The 17,680-nt window shown below is 53.2% G+C and overlaps 1 protein-coding gene across 1 annotated transcript in view; it reads left to right on the plus strand.

The window, feature by feature from the left end:
* Nucleotides 1-470: 470 nt before the first annotated feature.
* LOC131930272 (zinc finger FYVE domain-containing protein 26) overlaps nucleotides 471-17,680 on the plus strand; it is a gene marked incomplete at both ends in the record, with an annotated part of 32,591 nt that continues 15,381 nt past the window's right edge. Inside the window, 12 exons of the mRNA XM_059286686.1 lie at nucleotides 471-1,258; nucleotides 4,225-4,434; nucleotides 6,410-6,616; nucleotides 6,948-7,124; nucleotides 8,060-8,305; nucleotides 9,079-9,174; nucleotides 10,395-10,545; nucleotides 10,632-10,718; nucleotides 11,837-11,985; nucleotides 12,101-12,231; nucleotides 12,884-13,028; nucleotides 17,122-17,282. Coding sequence (XP_059142669.1) covers nucleotides 471-1,258; nucleotides 4,225-4,434; nucleotides 6,410-6,616; nucleotides 6,948-7,124; nucleotides 8,060-8,305; nucleotides 9,079-9,174; nucleotides 10,395-10,545; nucleotides 10,632-10,718; nucleotides 11,837-11,985; nucleotides 12,101-12,231; nucleotides 12,884-13,028; nucleotides 17,122-17,282 — 2,548 coding nt within the window. The remainder of the gene's footprint in view (nucleotides 1,259-4,224; nucleotides 4,435-6,409; nucleotides 6,617-6,947; nucleotides 7,125-8,059; nucleotides 8,306-9,078; nucleotides 9,175-10,394; nucleotides 10,546-10,631; nucleotides 10,719-11,836; nucleotides 11,986-12,100; nucleotides 12,232-12,883; nucleotides 13,029-17,121; nucleotides 17,283-17,680) is intronic.

The raw sequence follows: 17,680 nt of genomic DNA on the forward strand, positions 1-17,680 counted from the left end.
TTGATGTAGACTTGGGGTGTCCTACCTGTTGATGTAGACTTGGGGTGTCCTATCTGTTGATGTAGACTTGGGGTGTCCTATCTGTTGATGTAGACTTGGGGTGTCCTATCTGTTGATGTAGACTTGGGGTGTCCTATCTGTTGATGTAGACTTGGGGTGTCCTACCTGTTGATGTACACTTGGGGTGTCCTATCTGTTGATGTAGACTTGGGGTGTCCTATCTGTTGATGTAGACTTGGGGTGTCCTACCTGTTGATGTAGACTTGGGGTGTCCTACCTGTTGATGTAGACTTGGGGTGTCCTATCTGTTGATGTAGACTTGGGGTGTCCTATCTGTTGATAGTGTATATTTTCTATTTAAATTCTATTTTGAAGAGATGCCTGGAAGAAACACTGGTCATGTGATAAAAATGTTCAGCAGGTTAGAATACATTACAAACTTCTGACAGGTGGTTACAAACTGTCAACAGGTTCAGCCAACTCTTTCACTATTGACTGGATCAAGTTTGATGACACATTCTCTATTTGTCTGAATTTTACCAAGCTGACTGAGGGTGTCAGTGGAGCTAGCCAGGGTGTCAGTGGAGCTAGCCAGGGTGTCAGTGGAGCTAGTCAGGGTGTCAGTGGAGCTAGCCAAGGTGTCAGTGGAGCTAGTCAGGGTGTCAGTGGAGCTAGTCAGGGTGTCAGTGGAGCTAGTCAGGGTGTCAGTGGAGCTAGCCAGGGTGTCAGTGGAGCTAGCCAAGGTGTCAGTGGAGCTAGCCAAGGTGTCAGTGGAGCTAGCCAAGGTGTCAGTGGAGCTAGTCAGGGTGTCAGTGGAGCTAGTCAGGGTGTCAGTGGAGCTAGTCAGGGTGTCAGTGGAGCTAGCCAAGGTGTCAGTGGAGCTAGCCAAGGTGTCAGCAGCCAGCAGGAGCCTGAGTACAACCTGAGTCCCATCACGCTGGAGTATGTCAAACAAAACTCCCTGCTGCTGGCCACGCTGGTCAGTCTGGTGTGCTCTGACCAGTTGGACAACATTGAGCAGCACTTGACAGATGACCACTTCAGCAGCTCAGACCTGCTGCGGCCCCACAGGTCCAGCTCAGACATGAGCCTGGTGGACATGCGCAGCTACCGCTACCACAGGCTCACCTCGGACTACCCGCTGCTGCAGCGCCACCTCTTGCACTGCATCCTGCCCCTGGCGGCATGCGATAACCCCCAGCTTGTGGACAGTAGTGAGCCCATCCTCAAGTTTGTCACAAATGACATCAATGACCAGGTTAGTAGTCAGCCCATCCTTAATTGTGTCACCAATGACACCAGTGACCAGGAAATGATTTTCCTAAGTGTGGTGTGATGTCTTACTTCAGGTTTTCTCAATCTCTAACTCCATGACAGCACATTCCCTGCCCCCATAACAGCACTGTTTCTGCCTGCCTCCATGACAGCACACTCCCTGTCCCCTTGACAGTACACTCCCTGCCCCCATGACAGCACACTCCCTGCCCCCATGACAGCACACTCCCTGCCTCCATGACAGCACACTCCCTGTCCCCTTGACAGTACACTCCCTGCCCCCATGACAGTACACTCCCTGTCCCCTTGACAGTACACTCCCTGCCCCCATGACAGCACACTCCCTGCCCCCATGACAGCACACTCCCTGCCCCCATGACAGTACACTCCCTGCCCCCATGACAGCACACTCCCTGCCCCCATGACAGCACACTCCCTGCCCCCATGACAGTACACTCCCTGCCCCCATGACAGCACACTCCCTGCCCCCATGACAGTACACTCCCTGCCCCCATGACAGCACACTCCCTGCCCCCATGACAGCACACTCCCTGCCCCCATGACAGCACACTCCCTGCCCCCATGACAGCACTGTTTCTGGCTGTCCCCATGACAGTACACTCCCTGCCCCCATGACAGCACACTCCCTGCCCCCATGACAGCACACTCCCTGCCCCCATGACAGCACTGTTTCTGCCTGCCCCCATGACAGCACACTCCCTGCCCCCATGACAGCACACTCCCTGCCCCCATGACAGTACACTCCCTGCCCCCATGACAGCACACTCCCTGCCCCCATGACAGCACTGTTTCTGGCTGTCCCCATGACAGTACACTCCCTGCCCCCATGACAGCACACTCCCTGCCCCCATGACAGCACACTCCCTGCCCCCATGACAGCACACTCCCTGCCCCCATGACAGTACACTCCCTGCCCCCATGACAGTACACTCCCTGCCCCCATGACAGCACACTCCCTGCCCCCATGACAGCACTGTTTCTGGCTGTCCCCATGACAGTACACTCCCTGCCCCCATGACAGCACACTCCCTGCCCCCATGACAGAACACTTCCTGCCCCCATGACAGTACACTCCCTGCCCCCATGACAGCACACTCCCTGCCCCCATGACAGCACTGTTTCTGGCTGTCCCCATGACAGCACACTCCCTGCCCCCATGACAGCACTGTTTCTGCCTGCCCCCATGACAGCACACTCCCTGCCCCCATGACAGCACTGTTTCTGGCTGTCCCCATGACAGCACACTCCCTGTCCCCATGACAGTACACTCCCTGCCCCCATGACAGCACACTCCCTGCCCCCATGACAGCACACTCCCTGTCCCCATGACAGCACACTCCCTGTCCCCTTGACAGTACACTCCCTGCCCCCATGACAGCACACTCCCTGCCCCCATGACAGCACACTCCCTGTCCCCATGACAGCACACTCCCTGTCCCCATGACAGTACACTCCCTGCCCCCATGACAGCACACTCCCTGCCCCCATGACAGCACACTCCCTGCCCCCATGACAGCACACTCCCTGTCCCCATGACAGCACACTCCCTGTCCCCTTGACAGTACACTCCCTGCCCCCATGACAGCACACTCCCTGCCCCCATGACAGCACTGTTTCTGGCTGTCCCCATGACAGCACACTCCCTGTCCCCATGACAGTACACTCCCTGCCCCCATGACAGCACACTCCCTGCCCCCATGACAGCACACTCCCTGCCCCCATGACAGCACTGTTTCTGCCTGCCCCCATGACAGCACACTCCCTGCCCCCATGACAGCACTGTTTCTGGCTGTCCCCATGACAGCACACTCCCTGTCCCCATGACAGTACACTCCCTGCCCCCATGACAGCACACTCCCTGCCCCCATGACAGCACACTCCCTGCCCCCATGACAGCACTGTTTCTGGCTGTCCCCATGACAGTACACTCCCTGCCCCCATGACAGCACACTCCCTGCCCCCATGACAGCACTGTTTCTGCCTGCCCCCATGACAGCACACTCCCTGCCCCCATGACATCACTGTTTCTGCCTGCCCCCATGACAGCACTGTTTCTGCCTGCCCCCATGACAGCACTGTTTCTGCCTGCCCCCATGACAGCACTGTTTCTGCCTGCCCCCATGACAGTACACTCCCTGCCCCCATGACAGCACACTCCCTGCCCTCATGACAGCACACTCCCTGCCCCCATGACAGCACACTCCCTGCCCCCATGACAGCACACTCCCTGTCCCCATGACAGTACACTCCCTGTCCCCATGACAGCACACTCCCTGCCCCCATGACAGCACACTCCCTGCCCCCATGACAGCACACTCCCTGCCCCCATGACAGTACACTCCCTGCCCCCATGACAGTACACTCCCTGCCCCCATGACAGCACACTCCCTGCCCCCATGACAGTACACTCCCTGCCCCCATGACAGCACTGTTTCTGGCTGTCCCCATGACAGTACACTCCCTGCCCCCATGACAGTACACTCCCTGCCCCCATGACAGCACACTCCCTGCCCCCATGACAGCACACTCCCTGCCCCCATGACAGCACACTCCCTGCCCCCATGACAGTACACTCCCTGCCCCCATGACAGCACACTCCCTGCCCCCATGACAGCACACTCCCTGCCCCCATGACAGCACACTCCCTGCCCCCATGACAGTACACTCCCTGCCCCCATGACAGCACACTCCCTGCCCCCATGACAGCACACTCCCTGCCCCCATGACAGTACACTCCCTGCCCCCATGACAGCACACTCCCTGCCCCCATGACAGCACACTCCCTGCCCCCATGACAGCACTGTTTCTGCCTGCCCCCATGACAGCACTGTTTCTGCCTGCCCCCATGACAGCACTGTTTCTGCCTGCCCCCATGACAGCACTGTTTCTGCCTGTCCCCATGACAGCACTGTTTCTGCCTGTCCCCAGGTGAAGCTGTGCATGTTCAGCCTACCAGACAGCCTCCAGTTTGTGCGAGTGATTCAGGCCACGGCCAACAGGCTGGTGCTGGAGCACAAGTGGCAGGAGCTGTTCACCATCCTCTCCTGCCTGCCCCGCTCTCTTGTACAGGGACACAGGCAGCTGCAGACACTGCACGACTACGTGCTTGCCAGTTGGGCTGTCAGCCAGCTGCTACAGGTAGGTGGACCAGCTGCTACAGGTAGGTGGACCAGCTGCTACAGGTAGGTGGGCCAGCCAGCTGCTACAGGTAGGAGGGCCAGCTGCTACAGGTAGGTGGACCAGCTGCTACAGGTAGGTGGACCAGCTGCTACAGGTAGGAGGGCCAGCTGCTACAGGTAGGAGGGCCAGCTGCTACAGGTAGGAGGGCCAGCTGCTACAGGTAGGTGGGCCAGCCAGCTGCTACAGGTAGGTGGGCCAGCTACTACAGGTAGGTGGGCCAGCTGCTACAGGTAGGTGGGCCAGCTGCTACAGGTAGGTGGGCCAGCTGCTACAGGTAGGTGGGCCAGCTGCTACAGGTAGGTGGACCAGCTGCTACAGGTAGGTGGGCCAGCCAGCTGCTACAGGTAGGAGGGCCAGCTGCTACAGGTAGGTGGACCAGCTGCTACAGGTAGGTGGACCAGCTGCTACAGGTAGGAGGGCCAGCTGCTACAGGTAGGAGGGCCAGCTGCTACAGGTAGGAGGGCCAGCTGCTACAGGTAGGTGGACCAGCTGCTACAGGTAGGTGGACCAGCTGCTACAGGTAGGAGGGCCAGCTGCTACAGGTAGGAGGGCCAGCTGCTACAGGTAGGTGGACCAGCTGCTACAGGTAGGTGGACCAGCTGCTACAGGTAGGAGGGCCAGCTGCTACAGGTAGGAGGGCCAGCTGCTACAGGTAGGAGGGCCAGCTGCTACAGGTAGGTGGACCAGCTGCTACAGGTAGGAGGGCCAGCTGCTACAGGTAGGAGGGCCAGCTGCTACAGGTAGGAGGGCCAGCTGCTACAGGTAGGTGGACCAGCTGCTACAGGTAGGTGGACCAGCTGCTACAGGTAGGAGGGCCAGCTGCTACAGGTAGGTGGGCCAGCTGCTACAGGTAGGAGGGCCAGCTGCTACAGGTAGGTGGGCCAGCTGCTACAGGTAGGTGGGCCAGCTGCTACAGGTAGGTGGGCCAGCTGCTACAGGTAGGTGGGCCAGCTGCTACAGGTAGGTGGGCCAGCTGCTACAGGTAGGTGGGCCAGCTGCTACAGGTAGGTGGGCCAGCTACTACAGGTAGGTGGGCCAGCTGCTACAGGTAGGTGGGCCAGCCAGCTGCTACAGGTAGGTGGGCGAGCTACTACAGGTAGGTGGGCCAGCTGCTACAGGTAGGTGGGCCAGCCAGCTGCTACAGGTAGGAGGGCCAGCTGCTACAGGTAGGTGGGCCAGCTGCTACAGGTAGGAGGGCCAGCTGCTACAGGTAGGTGGGCCAGCTGCTACAGGTAGGTGGGCCAGCTGCTACAGGTAGGTGGGCCAGCTGCTACAGGTAGGTGGGCCAGCTGCTACAGGTAGGTGGGCCAGCTGCTACAGGTAGGTGGGCCAGCTGCTACAGGTAGGTGGGCCAGCTACTACAGGTAGGTGGGCCAGCTGCTACAGGTAGGTGGGCCAGCCAGCTGCTACAGGTAGGTGGGCCAGCTACTACAGGTAGGTGGGCCAGCTGCTACAGGTAGGTGGGCCAGCCAGCTGCTACAGGTAGGAGGGCCAGCTGCTACAGGTAGGTGGGCCAGCTGCTACAGGTAGGTGGGCCAGCTACTCCAGGTAGGTGGGCCAGCTACTACAGGTAGGTGGGCCAGCTGCTACAGGTAGGTGGGCCAGCCAGCTGCTACAGGTAGGTGGGCCAGCTGCTAGATAAGATTGTATTGACTGAGGACTTTGTTCTCTAGCTAGTGCCAGCTGCTAGATAAGATTGTATTGACTGAGGACTTTGTTCTCTAGCTAGTGCCAGCTGCTAGATAAGATTGTATTGACTGAGGACTTTGTTCTCTAGCTAGTGCCAGCTGCTAGATAAGATTGTATTGACTGAGGACTTTGTTCTCTAGCTAGTGCCAGCTGCTACATAAGATTGTACTGACTGAGGACTTTGTTCTCTAGCTAGTGCCAGCTGCTAGATAAGATTGTATTGACTGAGGACTTTGTTCCCTAGCCAGTGCCAGCTGCTGATGTTGGAGACCAGCTGAGACAGTTCTCCCATCCCAGCTGTCAAGCGCGGACTGTCCTGAGCCTGATTGACCAGCTGCCTCTAGACCAGAGCCTGGACCTGCTGGAGCTTCTCCTCACCTGCGTGCCTGCTGGCGGCCACATGTGGCACACTGTGGCCGGCAGACTCCAACAACTGGCCATTTTGAATAAGGTAAAAGCAGAAACCTCTTGGCTTATGGCCCCTGGGTCAAGAGAAGTAGAGCACCTGTTTCTGTGACCTCAGCATATGAAGGGATAATGTGGTCAGCACTATGCCCAGCCCCCTTTATTTTCCCTAATATGAGTTAGGTACCCATCAGAGCTGGGTGGACTCAGTGTGAGACTGTAAACAGTCTAGTGCTCTACTGCAAGGCCAATCCGTCCCATGTAAGAAAGTTTTTTCTTTCTATAGACAGATTTAGACATTTTTAAGCTGAGATATTTCTGTCCTGAGATTTTTGTCCTGAGATATTAGTCCTGAGAGCCAAGATTGGCCATTTCAGATTGAAAGGACCTTGAAGAAGCTGGAGCCAGCTGTAGTGTGCAGGTTCAGCAAGTGGCAAGAGATCGAGAGAGCCAGCAAGAACCAGCCCCACGACATCCTCCACCTGCTGGAGCAGGCTGCGGACTTTGACACAGCTCTGGCATGGGCTCGTCTCTTTGCTGCAGACCTAGTCCATGTACGTCCCATTTTTGTAGCCCCACCTAAATCTTCTGTAGCCCCACTTAAATCTTCTGTAGCCCCACCTAAATCTTCTGTAGCCCCACCTAAATCTTCTGTAGCCCCACCTAAATCTTCTGTAGCCCCACCTAAATCTTCTGTAGCCCCACCTAAATCTTCTGTAGCCCCACCTAAATCTTCTGTAGCCCCACCTAAATCTTCTGTAGCCCCACCTAAATCTTCTGTAGCCCCACCTAAATCTTCTGTAGCCCCACCTAAATCTTCTGTAGCCCCACCTAAATCTTCTGTAGCCCCACTTAAATTTTCTGTAGCCCCACCTAAATCTTCTGTAGCCCCACCTAAAGCGTGTGTAGCCCCACCTAAAGCTTGTGTAGCCCCACCTAAATCTTCTGTAGCCCCACCTAAATCTTCTGTAGCCCCACCTAAATCTTCTGTAGCCCCACCTAAATCTTCTGTAGCCCCACCTAAATCTTCTGTAGCCCCACCTAAATCTTCTGTAGCCCCACCTAAATCTTCTGTAGCCCCACCTAAATCTTCTGTAGCCCCACCTAAATCTTCTGTAGCCCCACCTAAAGCGTGTGTAGCCCCACCTAAAGCGTGTGTAGCCCCACCTAAATCTTCTGTAGCCCCACCTAAAGCTTCTGTAGCCCCACCTAAATCTTCTGTAGCCCCACCTAAATCTTCTGTAGCCCACCTAAATCTTCTGTAGCCCCACCTAAAGCTTGTGTAGCCCCACCTAAATCTTCTGTAGCCCCACCTAAAGCTTCTGTAGCCCCACCTAAATCTTCTGTAGCCCCACCTAAATCTTCTGTAGCCCCACCTAAATCTTCTGTAGCCCCACCTAAATCTTCTGTAGCCCACCTAAAGCTTGTGTAGCCCCACCTAAATCTTCTGTAGCCCCACCTAAAGCTTGTGTAGCCCATCCTCCCACAGATTGTCCAAGAAAGACACTTGAAGTGTGTCCTGACATGTGAGCCATCTGACACAGTGACGGCCTTTCAGCTGCTGGATGACCTGCTGACCCACTCCCCCACTCAGTGTCTTGCTGTCTGCCAAACTGTGCTCACCTCACTGACCAAGCCTAAGGAAATCAAGTTTGTTGTCAGCTTCATCTTGTCTTATTTGTCCCAGCTCCTTCCCACCAGTGAAGATCTCAGACTGCAACAGATAGGGGCCAAGGTAGGTTACACTGGCTGCTCTCATCAGTTCCTTGTGCTTGACATTTTTACTCCATTCACATCATCACCTCTCCCATTGTTATACCCAAACATGACATTTTGTCTGACCCCAACATGACATTTTGTCTGACCTCAACATGACATTTTGTCTGACCCTAACATGACATTTTGTCTAACCCCAACATGACATTTTGTCTACCCCAACATGACATTTTGTCTGACCCCAACATGACATTTTGTCTGACCCCAACATGACATTTTGTCTGACCCCAACATGACATTTTGTCTACCCCAACATGACATTTTGTCTGACCCCAACATGACATTTTGTCTGACCCCAACATGACATTTTGTCTGACCCCAACATGACATTTTGTCTGACCCCAACATGACATTTTTTCTGACCCCAACATGACATTTTGTCTGACCCCAACATGACATTTTGTCTGACCCCAACATGACATTTTGTCTGACCCCAACATGACATTTTGTTTGACCCCAACATGACATTTTGTCTGACCCCAACATGACATTTTGTCTGACCCCAACATGACATTTTGTCTGACCCCAACATGACATTTTGTCTGACCCCAACATGACATTTTGTTTGACCCCAACATGACATTTTGTCTGACCCCAACATGACATTTTGTCTGACCCCAACATGACATTTTGTCTGACCCCAACATGACATTTTGTTTGACCCCAACATGACATTTTGTCTGACCCCAACATGACATTTTGTCTGACCCCAACATGACATTTTCTTGTCAGGCTCTAATGGCCATCCCCCCAAGAATTGTCCCTGACTACATGCACCTCATCTCTTGTCCACACCTGATACTGGAGCAGTTGCTGATGAACATGAAGGTAAGTCATCTGACTGCTACATGAAGGTAAGTCATCTGACTGCTGCATGAAGGTAAGTCATCTGACTGCTGCATGAAGGTAAGTCATCTGACTGCTGCATGAAGGTAAGTCATCTGGCTGCTGCATGAAGGTAAGTCATCTGACTGCTACATGAAGGTAAGTCATCTGACTGCTACATGAAGGTAAGTCATCTGACTGCTGCATGAAGGTAAGTCATCTGACTGCTGCATGAAGGTAAGTCATCTGACTGCTGCATGAAGGTAAGTCATCTGACTGCTACATGAAGGTAAGTCATCTGACTGCTACATGAAGGTAAGTCATCTGACTGCTGCATGAAGGTAAGTCATCTGACTGCTGCATGAAGCTAAGTCATCTGACTGCTGCATGAAGGTAAGTCATCTGACTGCTGCATGAAGGTAAGTCATCTGACTGCTACATGAAGGTAAGTCATCTGACTGCTGCATGAAGGTAAGTCATCTGACTGCTACATGAAGGTAAGTCATCTGACTGCTGCATGAAGGTAAGTCATCTGACTGCTACATGAAGGTAAGTCATCTGACTGCTACATGAAGGTAAGTCATCTGACTGCTGCATGAAGGTAAGTCATCTGACTGCTACATGAAGGTAAGTCATCTGACTGCTACATGAAGGTAAGTCATCTGACTGCTGCATGAAGGTAAGTCATGATTTAGCATGGAAAATATCTCTATTAAAATTAAAACTACATCTAGCTTTACTCTTTATTTTCAAGAAAAAATGGTCTAAAGTCATCTAACTGCTACATGAAGGTAAGTCATCTGACTGCTGCATGAAGGTAAGTCATCTGACTGCTGCATGAAGGTAAGTCATCTGACTGCTACATGAAGGTAAGTCATCTGACTGCTGCATGAAGGTAAGTCATCTGACTGCTACATGAAGGTAAGTCATGATTTAGCATGGAAAATATCTCTATTAAAATTAAAACTACATCTAGATCTACTCTTTATTTTTCAAGAAAAATGGTCTAAAGATTTGAATCATAAATTAATAAATTATGTGAGCATAGGTTTTTATTTATTTAAAAAATTATCAGCGAGACATAGCTGCTGTGGAATTACGGGTAAATAGCCAGACATAATTTATAGAGGCATGTTGTTTGGGATGTGCTAAGTCATCTGACTGCAACATGAAGCTAAGTCATCTGACTGCAGGAAGGTTAAACTAATCATCAATTTTCTCAGGCTGAACTAGCTGGCCAAATCTTTGACCAGATCAAATGTGAGCTGTTGCAGGTCAAAGATGAAGTCAAGCGAGTCAGACAAGAAGATTTCAACCTCATGCTGGCCACGTATGCCAGACTTGCTCTACAGGTCAAGGTTGTTCAGGTCAATGGTAAGCTCATTCAAGATCTAGCTCCTGTTTAGTCAAGCCTTAGCTCCTGTTGGAAGTTTTTCTCATAAAAAATATTTGTCTGTCAGAAAAATGTGACAGTGAAAGTGGCCAATCTGGCAACTCAGCAGGAGGCACAAGAAGAAATTCTGTTCTGGAAAGAAATGAAATGTGTGGTAGGTCATGTGAAATGTGTGGTAGGTCTTGTGAAATGTGTGGTGGATCAGGTGAAATGTGTGGTAGGTCATGCAAAATGTGTGGTAGGTCATGTGAACTGTGTGGTAGGTCATGTGAAATGTGTGGTAGGTCATGTGAAATGTGTGGTAGGTCATGTGAAATGTGTGGTAGGTCATGTGAAATGTGTGGTAGGTCATGTGAAATGTGTGGTAGGTCATGTGAAATGTGTGGTAGGTCATGTGAAATGTGTGGTAGGTCTTGTGAAATGTGTGGTAGGTCTTGTGAAATGTGTGGTAGGTCTTGTGAAATGTGTGGTAGGTCTTGTGAAATGTGTGGTAGGTCTTGTGAAATGTGTGGTAGGTCATGTGAAATGTGTGGTAGGTCATGTGAAATGTGTGGTAGGTCATGTGAAATGTGTGGTAGGTCATGTGAAATGTGTGGTAGGTCTTGTGAAATGTGTGGTGGATCAGGTGAAATGTGTGGTAGGTCATGTGAAATGTGTGGTAGGTCTTGTGAAATGTGTGGTAGGTCTTGTGAAATGTGTGGTAGGTCTTGTGAAATGTGTGGTAGGTCTTGTGAAATGTGTGGTAGGTCATGTGAAATGTGTGGTAGGTCATGTGAAATGTGTGGTAGGTCATGTGAAATGTGTGGTAGGTCATGTGAAATGTGTGGTAGGTCTTGTGAAATGTGTGGTGGATCAGGTGAAATGTGTGGTAGGTCATGTGAAATGTGTGGTAGGTCTTGTGAAATGTGTGGTAGGTCTTGTGAAATGTGTGGTAGGTCTTGTGAAATGTGTGGTAGGTCTTGTGAAATGTGTGGTAGGTCTTGTGAAATGTGTGGTAGGTCTTGTGAAATGTGTGGTAGGTCTTGTGAAATGTGTGGTAGGTCTTGTGAAATGTGTGGTAGGTCTTGTGAAATGTGTGGTAGGTCTTGTGAAATGTGTGGTAGGTCTTGTGAAATGTGTGGTAGGTCTTGTGAAATGTGTGGTAGGTCTTGTGAAATGTGTGGTAGGTCATGTGAAATGTGTGGTAGGTCATGTTGAAGGTCAGGTGAAATGTGTTGAAGGTCCTATCATAGATACCATGCAGTAACAAAAAGAATGTGTTTGACCACTTAGCCTCCCCCACTGCCAGTCTCCACCAAGAGTGCAACAAATCCCTATCCAACCAGTTTATTGTTCCACCTAATCCACCTCACCCTGACCAGTGGATGGCGGATTCTTCCACTTCAGTTTGTATGGCTTGTAAAGTGGAGCGCTTCAGTATGGTAAGTCTAGCATTAATAAACCTAGTGGGTTTTTTTTGTAACATCTGATCTAGTGATTTTTATAATGACCTTATGTTTTTTCATAACGTTATGAACAGATTCTCTTTGATTACAGTTTAATCGAAGACATCATTGTCGACGCTGTGGTCGCGTGGTTTGCGGCACCTGTTCCACACGACTGACGCTTGTATTTGACGTCATGTCACGCACGTGTGATCAGTGTGTGGAGCAGACAAACCTTGTCAGGTACTTGTGTGGGGTTGTCTGGTGTGGGGTTGTCTGGTGTGGGGTTGTCTGGTGTGGGGTTGTCTGGTGTGGGGTTGTCTGGTGTGGGGTTGTCTGGTGTGGGGTTGTCTGGTGTGGGGTTGTCTGGTGTGGGGTTGTCTGGTGTGGGGTTGAGTTGTGTGGGGTTGTCTGGTGTGGGGTTGATGTGTGTGGGTTGACTGGTGCGGGGTTGTCTGGTGTGGGGTTGTCTGGTGTGGGGTTGTCTGGTGTGGGGTTGTCTGGTGTGGGGTTGTCTGGTGTGGGGTTGTCTGGTGTGGGGTTGTCTGGTGTGGGGTTGTCTGTTGTGGGGTTGTCTGTTGTGGGGTTGTCTGGTGTGGGGTTGTCTGGTGTGGGGTTGTCTGGTGTGGGGTTGTCTGGTGTGGGGTTGTCTGGTGTGGGGTTGTCTGGTGTGGGGTTGTCTGGTGTGGGGTTGATGTGTGTGGGGTTGTCTGGTGTGGGGTTGTCTGGTGTGGGGTTGAGTTGTGTGGGGTTGTCTGGTGTGGGGTTGATGTGTGTGGGTTGACTGGTGCGGGGTTGTCTGTTGTGGGTTTGTCTGGTGTGGGTTGACTTGTGTGGGGTTGACTGGTGTGGGGTTGAGTGGCCTATGTTGTGTAGCCAATGTCAAACATTTCAGTGAAGAGTGTGAGGTGTACAGCCAGATGACAGACCCTCCCCCCAACCAGCTGAGTCCAGCTGTTAACCAGCTGCAGCTGTGCTGGAAGCTGGAGCCAGATCCAGTCTACTGCCAGCTGGTGCGCAAGGATTTTTACTTCGAACAGGTCACTTGTTGTTTTTCATTCTCTGTAGTGGTTGTAGCCCTGCCCCCACCCCGTGTATTGAAGTGGTTGTAGCCCTGCCCCCACCCCATGTATTGAAGTGGTTGTAGCCCTGTCCTATGTATTGAAGTGGTTGTAGCCCTGCCCCTGTCCTATGTATTGAAGTGGTTGTAGCCCTGCCCCCACCCCGTGTATTGAAGTGGTTGTAGCCCTGCCCCCACTTTATGTATTGAAGTGGTTGTAGCCCTGTCCTATGTATTGAAGTGGTTGTAGCCCTGCCCCCACCCCATGTATTGAAGTGGTTGTAGCCCTGTCCCTGTCCTATGTATTGAAGTGGTTGTAGCCCTGCCCCTGTCCTATGTATTGAAGTGGTTGTAGCCCTGCCCCTGTCCTATGTATTGAAGTGGTTGTAGCCCTGCCCCCACCCCGTGTATTGAAGTGGTTGTAGCCCTGCCCCCACCCCATGTATTGAAGTGGTTGTAGCCCTGCCCCCACCTTGTGCATTGAAGTGGTTGTAGCCCTGCCCCCACCCCATGTATTGAAGTGGTTGTAGCCCTGCCCCTGTCCTATGTATTGAAGTGGTTGTAGCGCTGCCCCCACCCCATGTATTGAAGTGGTTGTAGCCCTGCCCCCACCTTGTGCATTGAAGTGGTTGTAGCCCTGCCCCCACCCCGTGTATTGAAGTGGTTGTAGCCCTGTCCCCACCCCATGTATTAAAGTGGTTGTAGCCCTGTCCCCACCCCGTGTATTGAAGTGGTTGTAGCCCTGTCCCCACCCCGTGTATTGAAGTGGTTGTAGCCCTGTCCCTGTCCTATGTATTGAAGTGGTTGTAGCCCTGTCCCTGTCCTATGTATTGAAGTGGTTGTAGCCCTGTCCTATGTATTGAAGTGGTTGTAGCCCTGCCCCCACCCCATGTATTGAAGTGGTTGTAGCCCTGTCCCTGTCCTATGTATTGAAGTGGTTGTAGCCCTGTCCCTGTCCTATGTATTGAAGTGGTTGTAGCCCTGTCCTATGTATTGAAGTGGTTGTAGCCCTGCCCCTGTCCCATGTATTGAAGTGGTTGTAGCCCTGCCCCCACCCCATGTATTGAAGTGGTTGTAGCCCTGCCCCCACCCCATGTATTGAAGTGGTTGTAGCCCTGCCCCCACCCCGTGTATTGAAGTGGTTGTAGCCCTGCCCCCACTTTATGTATTGAAGTGGTTGTAGCCCTGTCCTATGTATTGAAGTGGTTGTAGCCCTGCCCCCACCCCGTGTATTGAAGTGGTTGTAGCCCTGCCCCCACCCCGTGTATTGAAGTGGTTGTAGCCCTGCCCCCACCCCGTGTATTGAAGTGGTTGTAGCCCTGCCCCCACCCCATGTATTGAAGTGGTTGTAGCCCTGCCCCCACCCCATGTATTGAAGTGGTTGTAGCCCTGTCCTATGTATTGAAGTGGTTGTAGCCCTGTCCTATGTATTGAAGTGGTTGTAGCCCTGCCCCCACCCCATGTATTGAAGTGGTTGTAGCCCTGCCCCCACCCCGTGTATTGAAGTGGTTGTAGCCCTGTCCTATGTATTGAAGTGGTTGTAGCCCTGTCCTATGTATTGAAGTGGTTGTAGCCCTGCCCCCACCCCATGTATTGAAGTGGTTGTAGCCCTGCCCCCACCCCGTGTATTGAAGTGGTTGTAGCCCTGCCCCCACGTTTTGTATTGAAGTGGTTGTAGCCCTGCCCCCACCCCATGTATTGAAGTGGTTGTAGCCCTGCCCCCACGTTATGTATTGAAGTGGTTGTAGCCCTGCCCCCACCCCATGTATTGAAGTGGTTGTAGCCCTGCCCCCACCCTATGTATTGAAGTGGTTGTAGCCCTGCCCCCACCCCATGTATTGAAGTGGTTGTAGCCCTGCCCCCACCCCGTGTATTGAAGTGGTTGTAGCCCTGCCCCCACCCCGTGTATTGAAGTGGTTGTAGCCCTGCCCCTGTCCCATGTATTGAAGTGGTTGTAGCCCTGCCCCCACCCCATGTATTGAAGTGGTTGTAGCCCTGCCCCCACCCCGTGTATTGAAGTGGTTGTAGCCCTGCCCCCACCCTATGTATTGAAGTGGTTGTAGCCCTGCCCCCACCCCGTGTATTGAAGTGGTTGTAGCCCTGCCCCCACCCTATGTATTGAAGTGGTTGTAGCCCTGCCCCCACCCCATGTATTGAAGTGGTTGTAGCCCTGCCCCCACCCCGTGTATTGAAGTGGTTGTAGCCCTGTCCCCACCCCATGTATTGAAGTGGTTGTAGCCCTGTCCTATGTATTGAAGTGGTTGTAGCCCTGCCCCCACCCCATGTATTGAAGTGGTTGTAGCCCTGCCCCCACCCCATGTATTGAAGTGGTTGTAGCCCTGCCCCCACCCCATGTATTGAAGTGGTTGTAGCCCTGCCCCCACCCCATGTATTGAAGTGGTTGTAGCCCTGCCCCCACCCCATGTATTGAAGTGGTTGTAGCCCTGCCCCTGTCCTATGTATTGAAGTGGTTGTAGCCCTGCCCCCACCCCATGTATTGAAGTGGTTGTAGCCCTGCCCCCACCCCATGTATTGAAGTGGTTGTAGCCCTGCCCCCACCCCATGTATTGAAGTGGTTGTAGCCCTGCCCCCACGTTATGTATTGAAGTGGTTGTAGCCCTGCCCCCACCCCATGTATTGAAGTGGTTGTAGCCCTGCCCCCACCCCATGTATTGAAGTGGTTGTAGCCCTGCCCCCACCCCATGTATTGAAGTGGTTGTAGCCCTGCCCCCACCCCGTGTATTGAAGTGGTTGTAGCCCTGCCCCCACCCCGTGTATTGAAGTGGTTGTAGCCCTGCCCCCACCCCATGTATTAAAGTGGTTGTAGCCCTGCCCCCACCCCGTGTATTGAAGTGGTTGTAGCCCTGCCCCCACCCCATGTATTAAAGTGGTTGTAGCCCTGCCCCCACCCCATGTATTGAAGTGGTTGTAGCCCTGCCCCCACCCCATGTATTGAAGTGGTTGTAGCCCTGCCCCCCACCCCATGTATTGAAGTGGTTGTAGCCCTGCCCCCACCCCATGTATTGAAGTGGTTGTAGCCCTGCCCCCCACCCCATGTATTGAAGTGGTTGTAGCCCTGCCCCCACCCCGTGTATTGAAGTGGTTGTAGCCCTGCCCCCACCCCGTGTATTGAAGTGGTTGTAGCCCTGCCCCCACCCCGTGTATTGAAGTGGTTGTAGCCCTGCCCCCACCCCGTGTATTGAAGTGGTTGTAGCCCTGCCCCCACCCCGTGTATTGAAGTGGTTGTAGCCCTGCCCCCACCCCGTGTATTGAAGTGGTTGTAGCCCTGCCCCCACCCCGTGTATTGAAGTGGTTGTAGCCCTGCCCCCACCCCGTGTATTGAAGTGGTTGTAGCCCTGCCCCCACCCCATGTATTGAAGTGGTTGTAGCCCTGTCCCCACCCCGTGTATTGAAGTGGTTGTAGCCCTGCCCCCCAACCTATGTATTGAAGTGGTTGTAGCCCTGCCCCCACCCCATGTATTGAAGTGGTTGTAGCCCTGCCCCCACCCCATGTATTGAAGTGGTTGTAGCCCTGCCCCCACCCCATGTATTGAAGTGGTTGTAGCCCTGCCCCCACCCCATGTATTGAAGTGGTTGTAGCCCTGCCCCCACCCCATGTATTGAAGTGGTTGTAGCCCTGCCCCCACCCCATGTATTGAAGTGGTTGTAGCCCTGCCCCCACCCCATGTATTGAAGTGGTTGTAGCCCTGCCCCCACCCCATGTATTGAAGTGGTTGTAGCCCTGTCCCCACCCCGTGTATTGAAGTGGTTGTAGCCCTGCCCCCCAACCTATGTATTGAAGTGGTTGTAGCCCTGCCCCCACCCCGTGTATTGAAGTGGTTGTAGCCCTGTCCCCACCCCGTGTATTGAAGTGGTTGTAGCCCTGCCCCCACCCCGTGTATTGAAGTGGTTGTAGCCCTGCCCCCACCCCGTGTATTGAAGTGGTTGTAGCCCTGCCCCTGTCCTATGTATTGAAGTGGTTGTAGCCCTGCCCCCACCCCATGTATTGAAGTGGTTGTAGCCCTGCCCCTGTCCTATGTATTGAAGTGGTTGTAGCCCTGTACTATCTGCAGGCCCCCAGTGTTACCTTGTGTGTCTCCATACTGAAGCAGCACAGCTCAAGGCTGGAGGCTGGGATGACCATCATTGAAATGTGTGACCAGCTCTCCCAGCTCATGGTGCCTGTCTCCCCTGGCGTGCCCAACCCAGAGATTGATTACAATCTGATCATCAGGTCAGTGGGGAGGTGACAGACAGCTGGTCAGTGGGGAGGTGACAGACAGCTGGTCAGTGGGGAGGTGACAGACAGCTGGTCAGTGGGGAGGTGACAGCTGGTCAGTGGGGAGCTGACAGACAACTGGTCAGTGGGGAGCTGACAGACAGCTGGTCAGTGGGGAGGTGACAGACAGCTGGTCAGTAGGGAGGTGACAGACAGCTGGTCAGTGGGGAGGTGACAGCTGGTCAGTGGGGAGGTGACAGACAGCTGGTCAGTGGGGAGGTGACAGACAGCTGGTCAGTGGGGAGGTGACAGCTGGTCAGTGGGGAGGTGACAGACAGCTGGTCAGTGGGGAGGTGACAGCTGGTCAGTGGGGAGGTGACAGCTGGTCAGTGGGGAGGTGACAGCTGGTCAGT

The sequence above is a fragment of the Physella acuta genome, unplaced genomic scaffold (genome assembly GCF_028476545.2).
Source record: "Physella acuta isolate Inbredline_101_S28 unplaced genomic scaffold, ASM2847654v3 ptg001749l, whole genome shotgun sequence".
Taxonomy (NCBI): Eukaryota; Metazoa; Mollusca; class Gastropoda; family Physidae; genus Physella; species Physella acuta.